The 25,076-nt window shown below is 55.5% G+C and overlaps 1 protein-coding gene across 5 annotated transcripts in view; it reads left to right on the plus strand.

Annotated features, from left to right (window-relative positions):
• Nucleotides 1-24,960, plus strand: part of CORO2B (coronin 2B) — a 112,998-nt gene extending 88,038 nt beyond the window's left edge. For 4 of the 5 annotated variants that reach the window (XM_019533876.1, XM_019533874.1, XM_019533879.1 and 1 more), the window contains 10 exons: nt 2,446-2,562; nt 15,091-15,240; nt 16,499-16,717; nt 17,282-17,398; nt 18,571-18,675; nt 19,612-19,708; nt 20,870-20,982; nt 22,395-22,485; nt 23,161-23,300; nt 24,417-24,960. In XM_019533876.1, the coding sequence (XP_019389421.1) occupies nt 2,446-2,562; nt 15,091-15,240; nt 16,499-16,717; nt 17,282-17,398; nt 18,571-18,675; nt 19,612-19,708; nt 20,870-20,982; nt 22,395-22,485; nt 23,161-23,300; nt 24,417-24,548 (1,281 nt within the window). In that variant the 3' untranslated portion in view covers nt 24,549-24,960. The remainder of the gene's footprint in view (nt 1-2,445; nt 2,563-15,090; nt 15,241-16,498; nt 16,718-17,281; nt 17,399-18,570; nt 18,676-19,611; nt 19,709-20,869; nt 20,983-22,394; nt 22,486-23,160; nt 23,301-24,416) is intronic. The other variant, XM_019533875.1, reaches the window with a different exon arrangement.
• Nucleotides 24,961-25,076: the final 116 nt, after the last annotated feature.

A 25,076-nucleotide genomic window follows, 5' to 3' on the forward strand; every position in this document is an offset into this window, starting at 1 on the left:
CCCTTATTGGGCACCTCTATCTGCTGCCACGATCCCAATAATGATCAAAGATATCGAGGAAGCGATTAATATTCCACCGAAAGCAACCTGTTCACACCTGACGGTCTCTGCTGGGCTCGGCGAGTAATCAATGCGTTTAGCAGCTGCTCTGGTTGCGGTGTGTTGCGAGAGTAACGCGGCCCCCGGCTGCTCTGCTAGCCCCCACGCTAGACTCGTGTCTCGCGGGGAGGATGACCGTCTGGTGCACACCGTCTCCGCGGCCGCTCTCCTGCGCTCCGATGGCCGTGATAGAGAAATAAACCTGCCCACGCTTGAGGAAGCAGCAACCCCACCACATGTCGCTGCGGCAATCACCGAGACTACCTGGCAATTAGCAGACGTGCTCAGTGGGGGCAAATTAATTCAAATCATCTCCCCGGGAGCCGTGTCTGAGGACCGAATCCCCGTGTCTGGCATGTCAGGATCTGACTGCTCACAGTTGTCTGCACTCCCCGGGAGTCCAGCTAGACCCTGACCCCAAAGCAAGGCGGTGGGCAGGGCCGCCCTAGCAAACACCCTTCCTCTCCCTCGTGGTGCAAGCAGATTGTGAAACACTAGCCAGGGAGTTTCATGCATTTGCACAAAGGATGCCTACGGATCTGTCGCACGCGTACCCGATTCACTACTAGACGACCAGAATCGCAGACCGCTTGCGCCCGGGAGCCGCCTTGTTTGCACTGAATGCAACCGGGAGCTAAATGCTGGAAAAGGTCGATCTTGAAAGCGCCATCAAATATTTAACGTGTTTCATGTTCTGACCTATTTTGCTTTCAAGCCTTAGAAAGCTTGACAGTACCTCCTAGTGGACACGGGGAGCCCAGGCACGAAGCTTGTAAAAAAGGATGGACGGAGGGACAATGAAATGCCGGAAGCCTCCTGTCCAGACAAACAGATCCTTGGCTGCTGAACACAGCGGGCTTGAGGGGGAGCAGCGCGTGGAGTCGTCGTTTCACAGCCGGTGAAGACGGGGACGTCTCCGCGCTGGACCGAGGACATAGGAACACGAGGGGCTGTGCGTTCAGATGGCTCTTTGCTGAAATCTCTGAGTGAACCGTGCTCTTGCAAAGCCTTGACGTTATGTCTGCCACCAGAATAAAAGCAAAAATTTTCTGATCAGAAATCTTCACTGATCGGAAAAAACGACATCGATAAGGAATTAAGTATTGTATGTTTTAAACCAAAAAAATCTCCGGTGCTCCTGCTTTCTAAGCCGTTACGTGTGGTTGTATGAAATAGTTTTTTCAACATGCGCATCATGGGCACTGTCCCTTCCAAAGTTTGGGAGGAGAGGACCCCAAGATTTAATTCCCGATGCAATGAGTGTATGTTATGCCACTTGCAGATATTTGCTACGGGAAGTTTCTACGGCCAACCACATCCCAAGAGCTCTGTACCAGTCACAGGTGATTAAGGACTCAGGCAGGACCTCTCCATTACCAGAGCCGTGGGTGTTATTTTTATATACCTTTCCTGCAAATACGATGCAAATAGCAACCTACAGCTTGGAACATGTCGAACAATAAAAATAAAACCATTAGTCCGTCAGACTTCTCCAAGCTAATTTGAACTCTCCAATGGACCCAGCATCCTCTAAGCTCCTGAAAGTCCTCCACCATTGTTTCTGAGATACAAGCCTGCAGGAAACCGGTTCAAAATATTACACCGGGGGACCTGAAGGACATTGTATAGCAAAGGGGAAGGGGCCTATGAATATATTTCTTAACTTAGGAATAGAGAGTGGCCTAGAAGGAGAAAAGGAAATTTCTCCAGAAAGAAAAACCCCCAGAACTGTGCTGCTGGATTTACAGCACAACAGGGCAAGTGTCTGGGTCCCCTCGAAGCTGAATAACCCAGAGGGCTGGCATGGCAAACCTCTCCGCCTGAGCCTCAGCCCCAGAGCTGTGGTTTTGGTAATCATGTCTCAGCAGGCCCCGACAAGCGATCCCTTTGCTCTTGGTTCGTTCTGACTTTTTCCCTCTTGCCTGACTCGCTCGCCTTTGCTAACCTGATGTTTCTCCCCACGCAGCGGCCTGTGGGCAGGGTGGTCTAGCACCAAGCAAGCATTTCCCGCTCCTCAGAGCCACCTCTTTCCTTCCAGCCAGCTCTCTGGGGCAGTGCCTTTTTTTGCTCGCTTTACAGATCCCACACTGCAAACCAGCCCGGAGGCCCCTGGCAATGTCCAGAGGAAATCAGCCACTCTTAGATAGGCTTTGCACGTGTGCAGTCAGCCTAGCTGTGTGCATCCACGTCGTGGAAAAGCAGGTGAAACCCAGTCTCAGCTCTCGGTAGCTCCGGCCCGAGGAAAGGAGCGGTGCTACCGAGCAGCCGCTCTCCTCTGGACGGACGGCTGCGTTATGAAAGGGCTGGGAGCGGAGGTGTCACTGATCCCTTGTTTCTTGGTTGCAGACCGGCCGGATCGAGCCGAACCACCCCAAGGTGTGCGGCCACCAGGGCAACGTGCTCGACATCAAGTGGAGCCCGTTCATTGAGAACATCATCGCCTCTTGTTCAGAGGACACTTCGGTGAGTAAAACCGTGTGAATGGAGGGTGTATAGATTTCAGCAGGAGGCCAGCGTGAACAGACTGCGCTTCCCTTCACCCTGCCTGGTGTGCAAGCTCATCGGGTGCTCCTGGATCGGTCTCTCGCTCCTTCGCACGCATCGTGAGCCCTCCGGGGAGCCTAGCGGGGAAGGTCCCCCCCATGAATCAATGCAGGGCGTTCCCCTCTCCATAAATATAACCCTACGTGCCTGGGGCCTGAGCTCCTACAGTTGCGTGTGCGTGTGTGGTGCAGAAGAGGTGTGTTTTAAACTCTATAGGGATGCATGCGAAGAGAGGAGGAGGAGGAGGAGACCGGCTGCGTGACTCAGCAGCGATTTGGAGGAGGCATCAAGTTAGTTCTGTCATTTCGCTTTGAATTTTCCTCCGTGATTTTTCCACCCCCCATTTCCTTCTGTTTTGTTTTCATCGCAATCGGGGTCCTTCGTCATCCTCCCGGGAGCGGACGAGGGGCCAGGCTCTTCCAGAAGACGGGAGATGAAGGGCGGAGGGATTTGGCAGGCGGCAGGAAGGAGTGGGCTGGAGCCCCCGGGGGAGCAGCGGGATGAAAGGGGAGACAGTCATGGGTGGAGGGAGGGAGGGAGAGGAGCGGAGAGGAGGCAGCAAAGCAGCTGGGCTTTATTGGCGAGACGACTTAGCGAAGGGATTCAGCGTGTCGGCCGCTTGCGGCTCTCCAGCCTCTTCTTCGGCCATGTGGGACCGAGGTGACCGCCCCAATGACCGCCCCAATGACTTTGCACTGGGGAACACGTGGGCAGCGCGAGGGACGGGGCACGGGAACGGCCCCCCGAGCGCGGCTGGCGGGTATCTGAGACCCCGCGGATAAACAGCGAAACGCTCCCAGCCCCGAGGCAGCGTTTCCCCCAGGCCCCTGCTCCGGGCGCGCCCGAGGGCAGGGGCTCCCACTGCCCTTACTCCAGCTCGGCTCGTGGGAGCGCCCCCGTCCAAAGCTTTCCCTCCGGCCCCATCTCCGTCCTGCCCCCCGCGCCCAGAAGGGACGTTCTGCAAAAGAGGGGCGGGAAACGGGGAGACACCTCTCCCGTCTCCCCCCGGCATCTTTCCCACTCGCGGCCTCCTCCATCCGACGCGCTCTGAGCGGCGGGCGTTTCCCGCGAAGGAGGCAGGCTGGCGGGCAGACGGTTCCTGGACGTCAGGCCCCGCCACGGGGAGGGCGACAGCGCCGGGGGCACGTGCTTCCAGGAAAAGCTGCACGCTGCCAACGAAGTAGCTTGCTTCGGCAAATCTCCTGGCGCAAGAGCGGTGCCACGGGTGCGCCCAGGCCCTTCCTGCTTTATCCGTGCACGGCGAGCTCCCTGCAGCTCTCCGGCTGCCGTCTGGGCCAGGCAGCTCCCTCTGCGACTCGGTGATGTCATGTATTGTTGGTGTCCTAGCTTTCCCTCTATATCCCCGCGCTGCAGATAAGCCGTACGGCTGCAGGCAGCAACGTCTTGTTCCCGCCCAACAGCAGCACTGTGATTAATCCCCTCTTACTCTCGTCAGCAGCGGGGCGGCGGCGATGCTAACGATGCAGCTGTCACGATGAGAGAAGAGGGGCCTTGCAATCTGCTGAGGCAGGAGCTGGGTCGCGCCTGCTCGGCTGCGCTTTTGCTTTCTGGTCGCTAACGTTTCCCCCTTGACAACCTGCCGTCGCCCGCAGAAACCTGTGCCTCGGTTCCCCCGAGCAAAACCAAGAGCCTGGGATGACCCGGTTTGTAACGGGGGGCCATTCTGCCTCGAGACGTCTTGCTGTCTCATTATACAGTATCATCTGAATGTCTCATCCTCTGCTTCTAGTCCAGCACGGTGGCTTTTTTTATTAACTGAAACCTTGTCGGGAAGCTTTGGACTGAGGGGAAAATATTCAGATCGCAGCCATGAATCACTGAAAGCTGTCTCCCTCTTTGAATTATACCCAATTTCATCCTGTCAGCTGGGAATATTAAGTGTCTGGAGGGTGCTTTGTGATCCATCACGACCAGTTCATTTAAACCCAGGAAATCAAGGTAGTCACCCACAGCCTCTAGTTCATGGTTCTCCTCTTGGTTGTTGGTCTTTTTTCATTTTAGAGAAGAACAGTCATTTTGGTCACTGTTTTATGATGCAGGCACCCGGTGTGGTCTTGGTTGAAGCTCAGCAGACATCCGGGATCTCCAAGGCCTACTGTATGGGTTTGCGTTTGTGGGAAAATATTACAATATAGAAAGGAAGTTTGGAAGTAGCGCTGTAGCCCTTACCTCTGGGACACGGTCTAATGGATGCCCTTGGCTTGCGCTTTCCAGATGCCGCATGCTAGAGGGTATGAGAGTTGCTGAAGACATGCCAGTCAGGTTCCTGTACAGGGTTAACTGCTTGGCACCAAGACTCTGCTTTTCATGTGTTGAATGAATGAACCCGTGTGATGAGCCGTCCTGCCTCCCGGCACGTTACGGGTGCAGATCTCGGACTCGATATTGCAAATGCAGCTAGTCGTGGAGGCGCAGTACCGGTCACCGTAGCAGCTGCATGTGCTGCTCCCTAGTTGCTCCATGCCAAGAACTTCCTTGGACATCGATTTCCTTAGGGACGTCCCTTGGAGGAGCGCTATTTCTTTTTCTAAATTGCTAACGTAGTCCATGTAGCAGGCTGCCAAGCCCTGTCTAACAGTCTTTAGTAACTAGTCTGACCACTTCGGCCCATTTCCAGGAGCTAAGCTGCCCTTCTCAGAGTGTCTCCATTGCACAGCTCACCCCAGAAGTTTAGTGGTTTATGGCACAAGCTTAACATTCAAATATCTCATTCTCCCAGGGAGAGGCAGGGACCTCATCTGACACGTGCTAAACCAACCAAACAGAAAACTTTTCCCCTGGAGAGCCCTGTCCGGCTGCCTCTGAAAGTTTAGTGGTGCAGTGGGCTAGCTAAGGGATGCTCAGGGATTTTAGGGACCCTGCTTGCGTGGCCAGGCTTGGTCTGATTGCTGTCTCCCAGCTTGTTTAATGGTGAATCACCTATAGTCTGACTATAGGTATATAGACTATAGCACCATAATCTGGAGAACAGAAGACTGAGGAGTAATTTAACAGCAGCTTTCAACTAGCGAAAGGTTGTTTCCAAAGAGGCTGGAGCTGGGCTGGTCTCAGCGGGGGCAGGTGACAGGACAAGGAGCAATGGGCTCAAGCTGCAGCAAGGGAAGTTGAGGTTGGATGTTAGGAAGAACTGTCTCATGTGGAGGGTGGTGAAGCGCCGGGACAGGCTCCCCAGAGCGGTGGTGCAGTCTCCATCCTTGCAGGTGTTTAAGACCTGGCTAGACACAGCCTTGGCGGGGATGATGTAGCTGGGGCTGGTCCTGCTTGGAGCAGGGGTTGGACTAGATGTGACCTCCTGACGTCCCCTCCAAATTTTCTGTGATACTATGAACTGGTACTGGATTATCTAATCTTCAGCTGGCAGGGAGCGATTCAGGTTGCTCGCTTCCTGCGTACCTGATCCAGCCGTAGCTCGGAGCACTTGGGAGTAAACGAGGCGTGCACTGGGTGTCTGTCACCCCACTACCCTCCCAACCCCTGCACTGGCTTTTGTTCTTTGTCCCTGGGTCTTTCGCTGTGATGTGCTGGAAGCAAGTGCAAGGTTGCTGATCCCTAACCCTCCGAGAGTAGTGAGAAGGTCCCTGGATAATGTCTGCTTATTACCTGGCTCCAGTATCTGTTTCCATTTGGTATCATTTAAGGGTGCTTTAGGCGTCCTCTGACTTGGGGATGTATTACAAGGCTTGCATCATGTGAGGGATAAACTGCTTAGAAATGCCATTGATCCATTACAGACTCAGTATCCAAGGTTGAAGGCGGCATGCCTGGGGCCAGGCTGCCCGGCTCCTCTTGCAGGTAGCCTGCATTAAGTGCCGTGCCCTCCGTGGAGAAGTTGCCTGGACCTTGGAAGGAGAAGGACAAGTTGCGAGAGAGAAGGGTTTGGAGGAGGCATCGGAAAATCAGTCCATTGGCCTGCGGCTGGAATACAGGCTGCGGTAGCTGCACCTCAATAGCTTATTTAATAAAGAGCCGCTTGCCTTCCCGAAGCACCGACGCATCTTGCATTATTACCCAGTACGTGGAACAGGAGATACGGTGGCAGGGAGCAGGTCACTGAAAGCCAATGCACGAGAGAGAGCGTGTGATTAACATGCAGACAAGGCCGTGCCCGGGAACAGCGCGAGCAGGCAGCCCGGAGAGACGCGGGCTATCAGGAATGCGCTGCAGACAAAAAGTCTTGGGAGCAGAGGGAAGAGCTGAGTCTGCATGCAGAGATGACCCTGGCAGGGTAACAGTGGGAAAAATCCCAGACTAGGACTGGGATTATTTATTCCAGAGAAAAGAAGATGGAGGCGGGGGGGGGGGAGAAGGGTCAACAAACAGTCTTCAAATACCTGAAGGCTGGATATACATAGGATGGTGATTGATTAGTCTGTGTGGCCTCTGGGAACGGGAGTCTTCGCTTGCAGCGAGGGAAACTGATGTTAAGAAAATCTTTCTCAATGTGAGGGTGGTTAAGCAGTAGCAGGCTACCCAGAGAGGAGGTACCCATTCTCACGCAAGATGAATTCAAGTTAGAGCAGAAATGGAAACAGATTTTCAGCTGCCGTGGATGATCAGGGGAATGATAAGATTGTTTTATGGGGAAAAAATTAGAGTTTGGGTCATTTAGCCTAGAAAAATGAAAGGGCTTGGGCACACAGTACCTTTATACTGCTATCATGGGCAGTTTTGTGCACCAGTGTAAATTATATCAGGATTTCGGCTTAGCTGCTTGAAGGTGGGTTTATTTCAGTGCCTTGCCACTGGGTGGTGGGGGAGCAGGAAATAGTTTCTGTGCCTGTAGCACGTGGCCGCCCCAGGATAGCTTCAGGCACGCAAGACTTGAACCGGTAGACGTACCCGGGATTTCTCTCGGCATAATGATGCCTTCGATTCAGGTAGAGTTGGTGTGCTGCGGCTGTGACGGTCCAGGAAAAGTCTGGGAGGCAAGTCAGATCAGCAGCCTGCAAGTGGTGAGCAAGTCTTTGAGTAAACCGAGGTCGGGCCTGGGCTGTGAGCCACTGGGCTGAGCCCTGGAAGAAGTCACGATGCATTACCAGTGATGGGGAACACACGGCCAGGGCAAATCCATTCGTTGGAAATGTGACGTCAAGATGAGCCATCAAGCCTCCGGACCACCTTGCCCCCGGACCACCTTGCCACACCTCCGGGCAGCGCTGCGAGCTCCAGATACCTAAGGGCATCACCCAGCCTCAGAAGTGGGCCAGGGCAAACTGGACCAGGCATTAGAGGGGTTCCCAGGCATCAAGGTAGTGGCTCCTACGCTCCTCTTACCGTAGGAGAAGGAGGAAAGAGGCCATCCAGGGCCGTGATCCCGAGCTGTGACGACTCCTATCCAGGCGCGCGGCGTGGATCATTGGGCTGATTGCAATGCATGGCACCAAGGAGAGCAAGGCGTCAGTCCACAGTCCTCCCAAGCACTCCAGCTGGGCCTTGGGGAACTCAGAGCCGCTAACGAAATGCCCGGAGCAAAGGTTGTCCACACATGATAGGGCTGGACAGCTCTCTTTTCCGATCCTGCGTGCACCGCTTAGGAACCCTGTGAGGCCCGGAGGCAGCGAGGGCATTATCAGAGTCCCAAGAAGAAGCATCCGAGGCGCCGAAGACCGCCACAGGTGAGGGACCCGTCCCAAACGTCTGCAGTCCCGAGGAGTGGAGCACCTCATGAGGTGACGTGGGAGAAGATGGAAGAGAGGTGGGAGCCCGGCTTCAAGGGGACGATCGGTGGCAGAGCAGCACCCTCCGGAGCAGGCTCGGCGAAGCGGGACACACGGCTCTCCGGGGCCTCTGTCGTGACGCAGGAGCCGGGGAGAGCATTTTAAGTCCTGGCCCTGGGGCATCGTATAGGGCTAATCCTCTCCCAGGGAGTGATGAGGATTTTACGACAGGTCTAATTTCACCATCTATAACTTACACACCATGTCCTGCCCTGTGCCTGTCTTGCTAATAGACCTCTCTGACGAGCGCTCCGTCTTAGCACTAAGTTGTAATTATTCCCTAGCTACCCAGCCCTCGCCCATATGTATATGTCACCTCCTCATACCCATGACGGGGGTTCAGTCTTCTGCCTGACTCCTGTCCCGAAAGGTGCCGACGCATTATATGAGATTGCAGAAACAAGCAGCAGCAAAGGGACCTCCGCTTCGGCCCTTCCTATTCCCAAGGCCTGGGTCAGGTGTGGTATTACAGAGTACAGGGCACTGCTGTGAACAGGATTTGTGCCGGGCCATAAATGAATGTGGTGCTTTAAAAACAGGCTGGGAATGGGCATGAAATCCAGTGTAAGCCAGTGGTGGTTGCCTCGTGTTGCTTTTCCACATCCACTGAGGCGTATCCTGAGCTGGTGGGGTGGGGGGCGGGTGTTGCAAGTAAGAGGTTTTTAGCTGGCAAGCACAGATGCATCACAACACAAACTTTTGTGGGAATGTATGTCCCGATGTAAACTTTCTCAGCCCCAGACTGGGGGCAGATGAGAGAATGGCACCTCCTGAGTAGCCTGAAGTGACAGAAGTTATGATTTGAAGAAGCTCCGTAACAGGGGACTGAGGGGCTGGGAACTGGGAAATGGGCCGTCAGGCAGCAGGTAGTTAATAGTAGCTGTTAATCGTCACTTGGAGACACCCATAGAAACATGGGAAATGAGAGTTGGCAGGGACCTGGGGAGGTCACATCCAGTCCAACCCCCCGCTCCAAGCAGGACCAGCCCCAACTACATCATCCCAGCCAAGGCTTCGTCTACCCGGGTCTTAAACACCTCCAAGCACCTCTCTGGGTAACCTGCTCCAGTGCTCCACCACCGTCCTCGTGAGAATTTTCCCTAATATCCAACCTCAACTTGCCTTGCTGCAGCCTGCGCCCATTGCTCCTTGTCCTGTCACCTGCCCCCACTGAGACCAGCCCAGCTCCGTCCTCGTTGCAGCCCCGCTGCAGGGAGGTGACGGCTGCTGTTCAATCCCCCTCGCTCGTCTCTTCTGCAGACTCTCTCATCTACTGCTCCACAATAAAACTTGGTGTTAGTTCTTCTTATTCTTTATGTGCCTGCACTTTATGAACCCAGTGATCTCCATGTAGCCAACAGCACAACGGTTAGGCGCTCCCTTGGGATATGGGCGCCCCAGATTCAAGTCCCTGCTCTAAAACCGGGCAGACTGAACACTTGATCCTGGATTTCCTTCATCCCAGTAAATGGTCCCACCACTGACCTGACAGCCCTTTGCTGTCTCCCAGTAGATCCCTTGGGCTTAATCAGTATATATTTATTTCTACAAAGTGGAACAGCTGAAGGGGGGTTACTCCAGTTGTTAGCGCATGACCTTGGAGTATGAGTCTCCATTTCAGATGGGTGAACTCCCTGTCTGCTGGGGCACTGGCGCTCAAGGGTCTCGCTGTCCTGACAGTAGAGTTATCATCCCACGGTGGAAGGAAACTCAGTCCTAAAACTTCAGGTTTTTGCCTTGTTTTCTGACCAGCATCCTTCTGACCACTGTATCAGACGGGGAACGGTGGTCCTGCTGTATTTGGTCTCGGAGTGGCCAGATCGCAGGCCACGGTGACCCCATTCTGGGATGAATGATATCTAGGAAACTGCCTCAATTATGACAGTCACAGGCTGAAGACTGGAAAGACGTCACGGGAAAGACACTATTGTGGGGATCCCAGAGACGGCGCAGCTGCAACAGCCCCAGGCTGCAAACGTGGTGCCACATTGCAGATCGCCAGGCACGAGTTGCCCAGCCGGACAGGCCCTCGGGGCCCCGAATCAAGACTCCTGAGTTTCCATTACAGTTCTCTTCTGCGTGCCATCACCGAAAGAAGGAGAGATATCAGACAGTTTAACAAGGGTTTGACCCTCCCAACCCGTCCCTTCCCCGGGCGCTGACCTAAGTGGTGCTTGCTACCTTGCAGCGCTGTTCTTCTCGCTCAGAGCTCTCTCATGGCGAACGGTTGAGTGAAAGGTGAAGATGCATCCGGAGAGAGGTTTCAGCGCGTTAGGAAAGAACAAGCCGGCCTCTCTCTCTACCGGCGGCTTGGCTGCACACTCTGCAGAGCTTCATTACTATTTTACCTGCTCCTGACGTGAGCACCTGCTCGATCCGTAGCGTGGCAGTCTTCCAAGGCGGCTTTTTAGGCTGTCAGCATGTTGCAGGTCGCCAGCCGAGCAAACGCTGCAGAGGCCCTGTATAAATTAACTCCAGCGCACACCCGGGAGTTTTGCAAAAGCACGACCATTTGGTCAAAGCTCAGCCTGAGGGCATGGAGGGCCGTAACCGCTCTGGCTTTGCTTTTGCACTTCCTCTGTCTGGAAGAAAGACCCGGCACCTTCTGCAGCTGGTCGCCATCTTCAAGAGGATGCTTCTAGATCAGCCTCGAACACCTGGGGCCGCGGTGCAAACGAGGGTCCCGTCCCCGTGGTCCTAGCTAAAACCATGAGCTGGCAGCCTCTTCGTGGGCTTGCACCACTTCTGCGGTGAACCTAGTGAAGTTTCTCTCCTGGTGTTTTATGGGCTCCTCCACTTCTTTGGCATAAGCAAAGTGTCTTCTCTGCAGCAGCTCGTGTTGCCTCGGGAACGCCTGGAGCCCGCTGTTCAGAGATGCACCCGGGTTGTCTCTCTGTCTCTCACACGCACACTTTAATGCAAGTGCCCGTTGATTTGGTGGAATTAGCTTGGCTTCACCGTGGGGGAAACGGCAGACTTTAGCCCAGAAGGTTCAGCTTTTGGATTTTAACCTATTCCTTGGAGTACTCCGTAGATGTTTGACTTCTGAAATACAGTACAAGCCACCTACACTGCCCTTAAGGAAGGTGTGCAGCCATTTCAATAGTGCAAACGGCACTAGTCATCGGCAGGTTGGGGGCAAAGGAGGTGGGAGGAGGCAATACCAGCCCACCCCGTCCAGACGGGAACGAGGGGACGATGTGCTCAGCCCCAGTTCTCCCACAGCATTTGAGGATCCTGATGATGTCAGTAGTAGAGGTGCTAATTAAAGCAATCAACCTCTGTGTGCTCAACCTGCTCTCAGCTGTTCACACCTCATTAAGGCTGCTGACCTTGTAACCCCTTGCCCCAGTAGTAGCCTGGGCACTGACAGGCCTTAATGAGCATCTGGGCTGCTAATTGCAGGGCGCTGGTAGTGGTCGGCACAGGCCGAGAGGACTGTCCACCTGCCAGGCCAGGCATGTCAGGCGGTTTCCTGCTTGTTGTGCTGCTTGGATTGCATCTTGAGGCTTGCAAATCTGGAGTCAAGCTTACCCTGTCTCAGCTGGACTCCTTTCTTTCATTTTTGTAAAGCACATAGGGATTTTTATGACTACATCCATTCGCTCCCCAGCTCCTCTCACATTGATGCCCTGGGCCTTACTCTCGTCTCCTCTCACGGACTCGAATCCGGACCCTCCAAGGCGCCAGACCGCTGCGTAATGCGTCGAAGCGACGGGAGAGTCTGGGCCACGGCTGCTCCCGTCCGTGGGGGGGCTGCCAGCCTGCGGGGCGACTCGCCGTGTGTCCTCCGTGTCCTGTCAGTCGTAGTCACCGCTTGGATTTCGTTGCGTGGGGATGTCCGTCTTCGCTCTCTCACCGATGCCCATCTCGGGGCTATCTTTGCAATTCAGATTGTGCAGCCTCCTACTTTGTTAGCTTGACCTTTTAGCTGCTGTTTTTATTGTCCCGGTGTGCCCTTTCAGCCGGTGTGATCCAGCGATCGATAACTTAGGCCTTGCACAGCCTGCGACATAGAGACCGGGTTTCAAGCAGATGGCTCAGCGGCTCATTTTTTGCAGGCTGGCAGACCTGGGAGCTAGCTTTCTGCTTCGGGGTTGTACACCTCTGTCCCGACGCAGAGGACAAGTCCTGATGGCCAGGGCAGAAGCTGACCGTTCCCCGTCTCGCCCGCTCTGTGGTTGCACCATTAATCGCGTCCTCCCGACCACCTCTGGAAAACCGCTTCTCCCCCATGATCTGGGATGCGCTTCTGCCATCGCAAGGCGACTTGCTTCTTGTCCCACCAGATGTTTTCACAACTTCACGTTCCTCTTCCAGCAAGTGCCCAGGGTCACTATCGCCTCTGGCGTTGCACATGCCAGAGAGAGAGAACAGGCCTCTCCCCAGTATTTAGTCTAAGTGCCTGGTATCAGCTTCCTCGGTCACTGCCTTTACAGCTCCCTTTGGAAGATTTCCATGCTTTCCTGTTATCTTGAGAATAGCTCTCCACTGCACAGATTTTCAGACGCTGTCCGTACCGCTGCGCTCTTCCTTCGGCCTTCTCAGTCCCACCGTCGAACCTCTGGCTGCAGGGCACACTTGTGTTGAGCTGGAGCCACAAGCAGCCAGGTGCGGGGAACCCTCGAGTGCAATAGTGTCGTCCTCTGATCCGAACTATAGGAACAGACGTGAAGGAAGTGCCGCTCTTGTGACACCAACACCCAAGCACTTGAGCAGAGCTAAGAGTTTCAGCATGTCCGAGCCATTGCTTGTCTCCGTCCGGGTGGTTAACCGGCACAGAGCACGCCAGCCTGACTTCAGCCAGTGCCTTAGGTCAACCCAGCATGTCTTGAGATGCCATTTTCCGAGTGTCCTCTACTACCGCGGTGCTCTGCAGAAAAAGGAAGCAAAAAAGGCTCTTTGACTGAATTCGACAGACGTGGCGTGGCTGATGCGGGGCTCAGACCCGCACCAGCGCCCTATGACGGAGCTGAAAAGAGCTGTATCCCCCATTTCATTAGAGGAGAGAAGTCTTCAAATAACCCCGTCTTTCTCTGCACGGTGCACCCGTTATCTTCCAAATGTTTCTTCCTGGGTTTTATTTGATGTCCTCAGCTGCTGTGCGGGCCTCGGAAGCACTCAGCTTTGCCCTGACTCTGCTCGTCTGAAAGGCCATTACAATTTAGCAGCCTTTGGGGACCCTGTGTAATGATGCCGGTGCAACTGTGAATCCCCCTGCAATGCAACAGCCTCTCTGTGTTGTTTCTCCTCCTCGGAGAAGTAGCATAGGCCGCGCGCGCTGCTCTGCCCACGCCGAAGTCAGTGGTGTGACAGCAGGTATCGGTCGAGCGTGTGCGTGTGCGTTTACAGCTTTGTGAATGCTAGCTGCGGTTCGGGCAGAGCAGACCTTCGCAGGGCAATTACAGAGAGGATGGAGATGGCTTTTTCTCTGTGGCTCTGCAAGACGAGGAGCAATGGCCTCAAGCTGCGGCAGGAGAAATGTAGGTTGGAGATTAGAAGAGGGGTCAGGCATTGCAATGAGCCCCCAGAGAAGCTGCGGATCCTTGGAAGTTTTCAGGAGCAGCTTAGGCACGTGCCTGGGCTGGTGCAGTCAGGGCCGGTCCTGCCTTGAGCAGAGGGCTGAACTAAACGCCCTTGCGAGTCCCTTCCAGCCCAGCTTTCCTACAGTTGCTACGACCGGCTCATGCAAAGGCACAGTCATTCCTTGAGGATTTCAGCTGGTGATTGAACGCCGCGCCCCACCTGTCTCGACTGCCGTCAGGGGGGTCACTTTGCCCTACCAGGCCGAGATCGGGGTCGGTCCTGTTTTGAACTGAAGCTACGTGAGTCGCGAGTGTCCCTTTTAACGCCGTGCTAAATGGCAAAACAAGGATATCACACAGCCGTCTTCCTCAGGTTGCTCCAGTAGTTCAAGGCCCTCCGTCAGGCGGCTGTACCAGCAAATGGGGAATGGCCTTCACAATGCTCGCTCCCCAGATACGCCGGGTAGAGAAGCTGGTTTGCCCAGCTGTGGCAGCACAAACAGTACGAAGTATATTGCTGCCGCTATTGCTATCCAGCAGCAGCACTAAATCTTGAAGTCCTTCGTCCTGGCTCTTCAGGAGGACTCTTGCGAGGTTGGATTTCTTTCCCCCGGGGGGGTGCGCGTGTGCACTTGCAGACGAATGAGTGGCATAGCTTTCAGGTGCTCGTTTTCGAGGGCTCTCCCGTATCTTTTTGCGTTACTTTTCACTTGGCACCAGGTGCACGCCGGGTCCTCTTTGCCAGCCCTCGCAGATCCCTCCCACGGCTTAGAGGACTAGACCCGCCAGCCCATCTCTGCGGAAGAGAACCAAGGCTTTGCCTTCCCAGTGCCAGCCAGAATTTGGGGAGGGGGTCGGGGACACGGGAGATGGGAGGAGGGAGTACAACCCCCCCCCGTACAGACGGGAACGAGGGGATGGGGTGAGCGCGCCGCCTTTGCACGCGCTCAGCCCCGGTTCTCCCACAGCGTTTGGGGATCCCGACGATCTCCTGGGGGAAACCCCAGATGGAGTCAGCCCCGGTTCTCCCACAGCGTTTGGGGATCCCGACGATCTCCTGGGGGAAACCCCAGATGGAGCCTAGCGAGCGGAGGCTCGGCAGGGAAAAGGAGGCTCTCGTAGGCCTCCCAGGTCAGGGCAGAGAGGTCTCCTCCCGATAACCGTTGCTCCCGCTGTCCTTTCAGGTGCGAATATGGGAAATTCCAGACGGAGGCTTAAAGCGCAACTTGACAGACGCCGTCCTCGAGCTGTACGGGCACAGCCGGCGGGTCGGGCTCGTCGAATGGCACCCGACCGCCAACAACGTCCTGTTCAGCGCAGGCTACGACTACAAGGTGAAGTACACCGGGAGAGTTCGAGCTACACTCGGCTGTAGCTGGGACCACTCTTTACCAGTATAGCTCCGGTCAAAACAGTGGCCCAGTCACCCTACCCCGTGAGCAAAACAGCCATTGCAGGAAAAGCACCTTTTTTTCTTACATGATTCCACCAACGCAGCTCTGGGCAAAGATCTCGCCCTTCCCACCCCGACCGAGATGGCTGCACCAGTGTGGACCTGGCCCCGGTTCTTTGAAGGGTCTTGAAAGATCAAAATTAGGGTTGGCCAAGCCTTTTGCTGTTTTTTTTCATGGTCGCTTCTCCTCCTCGGGGCTTTCTACCACTCTCTGCTAATCAACGCAGTGAAAACGCACTCGAGATCCAGGATCTGCCGAGGCAGGTGCTTTGGGGTCTCGCGCCCCAGAGAACTTGGCATGGACTAACATGAGGACACAGAGAGCAGACAGTGATATTTTCCTTTTACCTAGTCATATTGGCCTTCTGTCTGCATAATGTTCATGTAAAACTCGCGTGTCCTTTGGTCGCCCTGCAAAGCTAGCGCTGAACTCGAGCTCTTACGCTCGTGGCTGTGCTCCCAGACCCGTCGGCGTTGTGCAGCAAAACCAGGTCATCCATGTTTCCAGCATCCTGCCTCAAGACGGGATTGCAGAAATAGCTGTGGGGAGTGGGTTTGTTGGTTCACTGATCCTGCAGGACTTTCGCTCCTTTTCTGTGGGACATGGGGCTGGGGTTGTGGGGATGCAACCAGCCGTTTCATCTGGACCACGGGACACGCTGGCTGGGTGGTCGCGCGTCGACCCCGGTCGAGTTTGCTGGGGTGAAAAGGACCTTTCTTTTCACTGATCCGCTGAACAAAAGCTGCAAGGGAAAGCAGGGAGGGCCAGCAAACACGGAGCCCCAAATTGCCAGGTTCAGAGTCCTCCTGACGGCAGAACGACACACAGCTCCGACCAGAAGTTATCCTTTACCTTCCTTGATATAACACGAGCGCTAAAGAGATAAAATCGGCCTGGCGTGCCCATCTTCTGCGCATGAGCACAGCTTGGGCTGGCGTGGCGCGGCGCAGCTCTCTCCCTGGGCCGGAGTCTGCTGGTTTGGCTCAAATGACACCCCCGTGCTCATGCTGGGGGTGCAGTCGGGCGTCAGCGCCGAGCCAGATGCGGTCTTGCACAGACGTGTTGGCGAAGGAGCCTTGGCACTGAGTTTTTCTTTTCCAAATGAGGGTTAAGATAATCCCTCCTCGTTTCCCCCCAGGTTCTCATCTGGAACCTGGACATCGGGGAGCCGGTCAAGATGATCGACTGCCACACGGACGTCATACTCTGCATGTCCTTCAACACCGACGGCAGCCTGCTCTCTACCACTTGCAAGGACAAGAAGCTGCGAGTCATCGAGCCGCGCTCGGGCCGAGTGCTTCAGGTGAAGAGCTGGGTGCAGAAGAGTTGCCAAGGATCTGTCTCAAGGAAGTCCCAGGAAAGGCATCTGTTATTTCTGGCAAATGCACACGCAGCCTTAGGCTTTATTCAGTGAAGGGTTTCCAAAGTCGGTAGTTGCGTTCCTCACGTGTACAGCGGGGGAGAAGCTGGGGGCGGTGGGAGGAAGCAATTTTAAGCTCACCGTCAGCGCGCCACGAGGGAAGCGCTCCCGAGGAATGAGGGCCCCTGGGAAGGGTTGCGCACGATATTCGAGAAGCGGCGGAGTCTCAAATGTCAGCGTAGACATAGAAGGGATCCGGCCCCGATTTAGCCCCCAAACCCATCACAGACACTGCTCCCCCCCTTTGCTGGGACCCTTGCATGAGCACCGAGCTCGCGGTTTGCAGCGCGGGAGGAGAGGAAGGACGAGGGGAGAATGCAGCTTGCAGAGGCCGTGCGGAGCGCGGGGGATTGTGTGGGGCGCCCGGGGCCGAGATCCCCTCGAGGGTCACGCACCCGACTCGGGGGCTTGAGTTTCCACCGTAGCTTGCCTAGAGAGCAGGGCCCTTGGAAGGCGCCACCGTCCAGCCCGCGTGGCACATCCGGCCTCTTCTCCTTCCAGGAAGCCAGCTGCAAGAACCACCGCGTGAACCGGGTGGTCTTCCTCGGGAACACGAAGCGGCTGCTCACGACCGGCGTGTCGCGGTGGAACACGAGGCAGATCGCGCTCTGGGACCAGGTCAGGAGCCTTTCCCGGCGGCGGAGGGGGCACGCGGGCCAGGCAGGCGGTCCAAGGGTCCGCGCCCTGCCCTGTGCAGACGTAGGTGACTGGGGCAAGTCGTCCAGGTGTCCGGCGCCATCCGCAGCATGCCGGCACCTGCCTGGCGGCAGTGCTTTCCTGCATCCGAATTCCTCGACACTGGTAAAGAGCTGGGGTCCTCGGTGGGAACGGGCTCTCCATCAGCAGACTGGCAGGAATTAGGTGCCCCATTCAGCTCTCGTTGACTTCCACGTCCCTCGGGAGCCGCAGCATCCCCCGGCACGAGGCGCGATTGAGATGCCTCTTGTAGCAACCAAAAACCAAGCACATGTGGAGTAGTTTCTTTGCTCCTCCTCGTTTCCTAAGGGATGCTGCATAGGTCTTTATGTAACTCGGAGAATCTGGGCCAGCCTCCAGCGGAGAGCCGGCTGGGAAGCTGGAGCTCGGCGTGCGCAATTAGTTAAGGCAGATGTGAGCTGACCGGCTCCAGCCCAGCAAACCTTCCCGCCCTCGCCTTTGACATCGTGCACAGCCTTCCAGGCCGAAGAGTTTGAGTCTGCCGGGCACTGGGGCTGTGGCCGTGGCCCTGTCCGCTTTGGGGACCGGTTGCCCCCGGAGGTCAGGGTCTGCGCCTTGCAGACCGCCGCTACCCCCAGACCTGTCTCGGGAGAGAGGAAGGGAGAAAGCGCTTGGCACTCTCCTCCTTTCTCCTTCTGCCTCCCCTCCCTGCTCAGAGCCCAGACTGGGTCTCAAGCACAAACCGCGCAGCAATGCCAGCACCCAGCACGGCTCCGGGCTGAGCGGTGGCTGGATCCTGCTTGTACTGCATCCCCTACGGACCCGGGACACACCCAGGGCCCAGCAGTGCATTTGCACAAGACCTTAACTAGCCACTTTTTGCTCCGTGTGTCCAGGGGCCAGACAGCGGCCTCAGTCTCCCCCTCCCCTCTGACTCGTATGGTGCTTCTTCGCCTGGTAGTGCTGGGGGAGGATGGCGAGTTTGCCCAGGTTTCCCAGACGTTGCCCACCAGTGGACGCCGCTTGTGCGAAACCTGTGATGCTTTGCCGATGCTTTGCATCCAGTGCAAAGCACCTGTGCAATTCTGCGGTGATGCTTTGCTGATGCATTCAGTGATTTCCTCCTTGTGCAGGAAGACCTGTCCATGCCCCTGATAGAGGAGGAGATCGACGGGCTCTCAGGGCTCCTGTTCCCTTTCTACGATGCTGACACGCACATGCTGTACTTGGCTGGAAAGGTACGTTGGTTTGCATCGGGCCACAAAACAACACGTGGCACCAAGGCCGAGACTGACTTAGCGGAGTTTCAATCGTCTCCCAAGGCAAGCAAGCGAAAGGGCCCATCTCTGATGAGCGCATTTACATTTAAGCACTGGGGCCGAGATGCTGATCAAGCTTTCGTGAGCGCAGATTTGGAGTCGCTCCATTGGATTTGGCCCCGGCAGTGCGTTGCGTGCCGATGGAGCTGCTCCTGCCCAAGTGTCTGTGAAGGACCACCTGCTCCCTTTGCAGCCTGGCTAGCTGATGCTTCCAGACAGCTTTGGAAAGAGCCATCCAGGATGCAAATACTGCACCGCAGACAGGAGGCCCCGAAAAGATTTAAATGCAATGGGTTTCCTATGGGCTGCATACGGGCCCCTGCCGGAGCCAGCATATGGCCCCGCGTAACGCACAGCGTGTGCTTTGCCGGGAGTGCACGTATAAATGTCAGCACGGCGGTTCCCTGCCTGTGCATCGCAGCCCTGCTTACTGTTCCTTGTTTCTCCTCCGGGATGGGCCAGGCCCAGCCGCTCGGCTTGGTTAAAGGATGCTCCTTGCTTTAGCTGCGCTCCGGTATCGTGTCTGTCTGCGCTGGAGCACGCGCGGTCGAATGCCTGGGCACAGGCTGTGCCTGGTGAAGCCGGATTTGTAGCCCCTTAGCAAACACCTGCTGTGTGGGGAGTCTGGCTCGGAAACCCTCCAGTCACCCTGCCAGTCTCCATTCCCAGACAATGCAGCTGCTGCACCAAGACCCTGCACGGGCTGGCTCCGGGGGCTGCATCCTACCATGCACGGCGTGCTTCCCACACAGCACGGCGGGCAGCGTCCTGTGACGCTCCTCTGAACCAGCCCTTTCATTTGCGTACGGCTTTCACAACCCGCTGTTAAACTTACCTCTGTTCCCCACCCCCCAGGGAGATGGGAACATCCGATACTACGAAATCAGCTCGGAGAAGCCCTACCTGAATTATCTCATGGAGTTTCGCTCTCCCGCCCCACAGAAAGGACTGGGTAAGGGCTCGTGTGGTATGGATCGTTCTTCCCGTTGGGCACTCCTACTCAAAAAAAGACTGAAGTGTTATCATTCAATTTTGCTAGTAAACATGCTTTGCATAAAAAAAAAAAAAAAAGCCCCATGCTGTCTGCACCGCGCTGACTTTCACTGTTCAAATATGTTCTGTGCCATTAGGTAGCTGATTATTTGCTGGAAAATTAATTTAGGATTGCAGTGGTTTTCATGGTGGTATTTAATATGTGTGGCTCTTCCCATGGCAGGAATGTATCCTCCGTTTCCAAAGAACATGCATGGACAATTACTCACCCCACCTGCAGTCCTCCATTTCCAAAGAACATGCATGTACAATTACTCATCCCACCTGTAGTCCTAAATCTTTAATATGCAACCGCAGGCAGCGCGTGGGTCCCCACCATTACTGCATATAAGATCCACCTGTTTCATATTCCCCTGGTTACTGCCAGTGCTATGCCCTGATTGCTGCTCCTGCCCCACTCTCAGCTGGTTGCAAGCCTGCATGTGGACAGGTTTTTTGGGCAGTATAGCTGCCATGCCATTGGGGCACCTTGCTAGCAGCTCGCTCCATCCTGAGCTGGCCTGAAAGCAGTTGCAGACCCGTGTCATGTGGATCTGATGTGAAAAGCTCCAGGTTACCGTGCGGTCACGGCTTTGCAGAGCTGTCTGTGCGTACCTTGGGCGTGCGGTGAGCCTGCCAGGAGTTGTAGCGCAGAGTGTCGAAGGACAGGCCCCTACAACTTGAGCTGAAGTCACTGGCAGCACTGGCAGGCTCCAGGTTATGAGCGTGGTACAAGACAGCCCTCATCAACACCTCGCTTTTAAGCAAAAGGCAGAGAATCATGTCCTTGTACAACACGCTGGTGGCTCGTCTCCGTTTGTGAAGCCCTGCAGATTTTCTATAGGAAATAACGATGCTTCTTTTGACTGTGCCTTTTACACGCAATGATGTCGGGGCTGACACGACGCCTCGTGACGCTGGCATGCAGCACAGGCACCCCGCTCGTGGGCCTCCGCTGGCAATCTGGCGGGTGCTACTCGCGGTTCATTCCTCACCGAGAAAATGCACCCGCGTTGCCAGAGCCCTTGCCCGCTGCAGTGCAAGTGGAAGGCCCCTTGCTCACGCGTGCACTCTCCAACAGGTGTGATGCCAAAGCACGGGCTGGACGTGTCCGCGTGCGAGGTGTTCAGGTTCTACAAGCTCGTTACCTTGAAGGGTCTGATTGAGCCAATCTCGATGATCGTGCCAAGAAGGGTGAGTACTTCAGTGCAAATCGGCACTTTGGCTCGGGGCCCTGAACTCAGCGCGCTAACGCCTTGTCTCCGGGCAAGTTCGGACAGCGGAGCAGGGGTCACTGCATTTTTGCTCCCCAGTTGCATCAAAGAAGTCTGGGTTCTGCATTTCGAACGATTGCCGGGGGAGAGCCGTGGGGACTCAATCGCTCACCCTGAGACGGTGCAGGGAGCCCGGCTCTCGTGTGCGTGGATCAGAGGCATTCGGGTGGAAATGCTGGCGATCCAGTGGGTGACAAATGGGCCGTGGCCAGCTGTGTATAGCAAACGAAACACCTTGGGGGTTATATTGCTGCCCACAATATCTGTCCTGGCTGCCCTGAACCTGCTCGCCATATCCCTAGCTCACAACTTAGTGTCACAAGCTTGCTTTTTTCCAGGCTGTGGGTGACCCCCTGCCCTCCAACGGGCTCAGCTCTATGTCGCCTGCCTCGTACACCAGTTATTCAGTTAAGATCCCAACTTCCATCCTGGCTGGGAACTTTTTTTTTTATAATGCCCACAGCTTGCAGTGACATGAACCCCTTGCTCTGTGCTCAAGGAAACTTTCTTCCTAAAGAGGTGATCCTGGGATTGTTCTGGCTCATGCCGCTGCTGTTTTTTGGGACATCAACCCCCCCCGCTTGAGCTCCATGACAAAGAGCCAAAGCCCTATATGCTGGGGCCAGCTCTGCCCAGCTGTCACTAGGAAGGTCCTGAATTTTGAAACAAAAATACGAGCCACCCCCGGGTGCGAGGCTGATTTAAGATGGTCAGGCAGCAGTGCTTTCCCAACAGAAGCAACTCGACAGACCCTGTTTTCCTTTGTCCTCTGAACTTTCCAGTCACTTGCAGGCGGATAAATGGAGCTGGGAGGGGGAGAAGAGGGGTGGAGAAGGGAATTTTTTTGGCCCCTGTCCCTGGTGTGCAGCTTTCCTCATTTTATTTCCCTTGGAGATTTTCCTTTACATGCTGCGTGCCCAAAGCACGCACCTTTCACCTTTGAAACGGGATCTCCAACGAGTGGCCATATGCTCGGTGCCCCCTGGCCCGTTTCCCCAGCAGCAGGAACCCGCCCAAACTTTCCTGTTCAGTTTTCAGGCAGATGGATGCAACTTTTGGTGGCTGTTTTGCCTCTGAACTCCCTTGTCCGCTGCACGGCTGAGGCGTAGGCCGGCATCGGAGGGTATTGTTTTCAGTCGAGCTTGCATTTAATAGGCAGCAGCGAGGACTCTTGACTTCCCATTTTGGCGAATGGGGCAAGCACAGCTAGTTATTTCTTTTTCCTGGGCTGCTGCTGAACGTCTGTGCGGCCGCGCGCACCTGAAAGAGTGGCTAGCAGCTGCTGACACCCGTACTGAGGTGGTGACAACCGTTATTCTCCCCTGTTTGCAGTCTGAAACGTACCAAGAGGACATTTACCCGATGACTCCGGGTACGGAGCCAGCCCTTACGCCGGATGAATGGCTGAGTGGAATGAACAGAGGTAAATGAACTAACCCGGCGTGGGGCTCTCCTGCTTTTTATTGATCCCCGACACAACCGCTGGTCCCCCGCCCTCGCGGTGAAGTCGTGACGTAGGGACAGCCCCCCCCGGCATACGCGTTGGCAGCCGCGGGAATGCATTTAATGCAGGAAACCTGCAGGAACCGTTTCAGAGGGGCTCTGCCTGGGGTTAAGGAGGCTGTATGTCCATAAGAGACCTTTGTTCGTATAGTCGTACTCCCCGGCAGCTCCACCTGTGCCGAAGACGGCGCAGATGTACCTTGTCCGAGCAGGCACGGGTGAAATCCATCTGCTTTAGATACGTCGCGGCTGAGGACTGACGTGTTAAGCAGCGTTACCTAGTCGGCGTGCGCAGCGTAGTGAGACGGTGCCTGCACTGGAGGGCTTGCGGTGCAACTAGACAAGACAAAGGGCAGGATGGGCAGCACCGTGGCAGAGAAGTGGGGTGTGAAGGTCACATAATAGGTCGGTTGCTGAGCTGGGATTTGACACGAAGGTTTTGGCTTCCAGGTAGATTGCCCTGCACGGGGGTCGAACTGGTGGGGAGCGCGCTTTAGCAAGTGCAAGGGAGGAGGGCCTTTTCGAGGAAAGAAACTCGAAGTCGTGCAGCGTAGCAGAGCAGGCGGTCATCTCCCTCTTGGTTTTCTCACCCTAGATCCCATACTGATGTCTTTGAAAGAGGGCTACAAAAAGACATCCAAAGTGGTCTTTAAGGCCCCGATAAGAGAGAAGAAAAGCGTCGTCGTTAATGGGATAGACTTGCTAGAAAATGTGCCGCCTCGGACCGAGAACGAGGTAAGACGCGGGGATGCCGCCTGGCTCCAAGGGGCGGAAAGCTGCAAGCCCGGTTCTTCTAACACGGGGCAATACAGCCGGTCAGCTCTGCTGACTTTCCTGGGAAGTCAGAAGGGGCCAGATTCAGTCTCAGCCACTCAGTCCTATACCAGGACTGCCTCCTCCAAGGTGCTGTCAAACGCAGGGCCCTTTTTCGAGAGCTGCGAAGCCTTTCCCCTGCTTGAGACGGCACAAGCTAGTCTGCAGCGTGCTCAGCATCGGGGCTGCCGACACCCGGGTGAGCGCACGCAATGCCCCCGCGCTGTCCTGCTGCCCCTTAGACTTGCGGCACCCTGAATTGCTTGCAAACAGCCCTCGCCATCACAACGAGGGACTCGAGGGCTGTTCCCGTGCCGGTCCCCTGGACCTTCACAGCAGCCACGGGCCGGGGATGCTGATCCTCCTTGGAAATCAGCCACCCACCACCTCAGCTACCTCCGTCGCCACTTGGCCGTCGAGGGCTGCGGGCAGGTGGCGGAGGTCCTGATTTTCTCAATGGAAAAGACAGCAATGCAACCTGGAAAGCACCGGTTTGTGCTTTCGAGAGCCTGCGCTGCAGTTTAAAAGCAGAGCATCCAAGACGAAGCTCCCAATAGCATTCATCAACCCCATCTCGCGGAGCAATGTGTCAGGGCGCTGGGCACTCATAGTTTCATAGTTTCTAGGGTCGGAAGGGACCTGAGCAGATCATCGAGTCCGACCCCCCGCCATGGCAGGAAAGAGTAGTGGGGTCAAACGACCCCGGCGAGGTGTTCATCCAGCCTCCCCTTAAAGCCCCCCAGGGTGGGAGCCAGCACCACTTCTCTTGGCAGCTGGGTCCAGATCCTGTCATCGGTGCTGAGTCCGGCGCTGACTTGCTTTTCCGGCATGCAGCCGTCGGGTCCTTCGCATGCAGACCACGAGGGGCAGGGGTTTCAAAGCGAGCTGGGCTGCAGAGGGGCAGGGGTGTCAAGGGAGCAGAGCTGCTGCCTGGAAGGAAAGCGGGGTCCCGCGTGGGGGGGGACCAGAGCTGTGGGGGCGAGCAGGCGCTAGAGAAGTTAACACCGTGTGCTACCGCTATTTTTACTTTCCCTTAAGCTCCTCCGAATGTTTTTCCGACAACAAGACGAGATCCGACGGCTGAAGGAAGATCTCTCGCAGAAGGATATAAGGATTCGACAGCTACAGCTGGAGCTGAAAAATCTACGCAACAGCCCGAAGAATAATTAACTTCAAGGGACGTTTTATAAATAAACTCGTTTTGTTTATACTCGCTCTTTAATTTTCCTGTATCCACTTACACAGAATATGAGCCAGAAGTCAAGTGAGCTGCCAAGAGTCCACACGCTAACTGGAAATATGTCCTTGTAGTCTTATCTAGCACTAAAATGGCCTGTGCATTATAACTGAAAGCTACTGCATGAAAGGAAGCTGGATATGTATTTATATCCCAGGGTTTTTTCTTGGAGTAAGTAGAGGAGCAATTTATTCCCTATCTCGAAAGACTCTGGAACTAACTGGTGGGGCACAACATAAATGACACTTGAACTGTAGAGCAAATGAGAGGTAAAAAGCAGCGTGCCCTTAAGAAAGCAAAGTGGTTAATTGCTGTTGACCGTTTCCTATGCAAAATGTGACCGAGGATGCAGACGGGCGTCGGGACTGGAATTATTCACTGCACTAGCACGTATGTAAAGGGCGCCGTTCACAAAAGGTCTCCCAACCTCCTCCTGTCCTGGCCTTTCTTTAAAGGAGGTT

Source organism: Crocodylus porosus, unplaced genomic scaffold, assembly GCF_001723895.1.
Source record: "Crocodylus porosus isolate Cpor-Errol unplaced genomic scaffold, CroPor_comp1, whole genome shotgun sequence".
Lineage (NCBI taxonomy): Eukaryota > Metazoa > Chordata > Crocodylia > Crocodylidae > Crocodylus > Crocodylus porosus.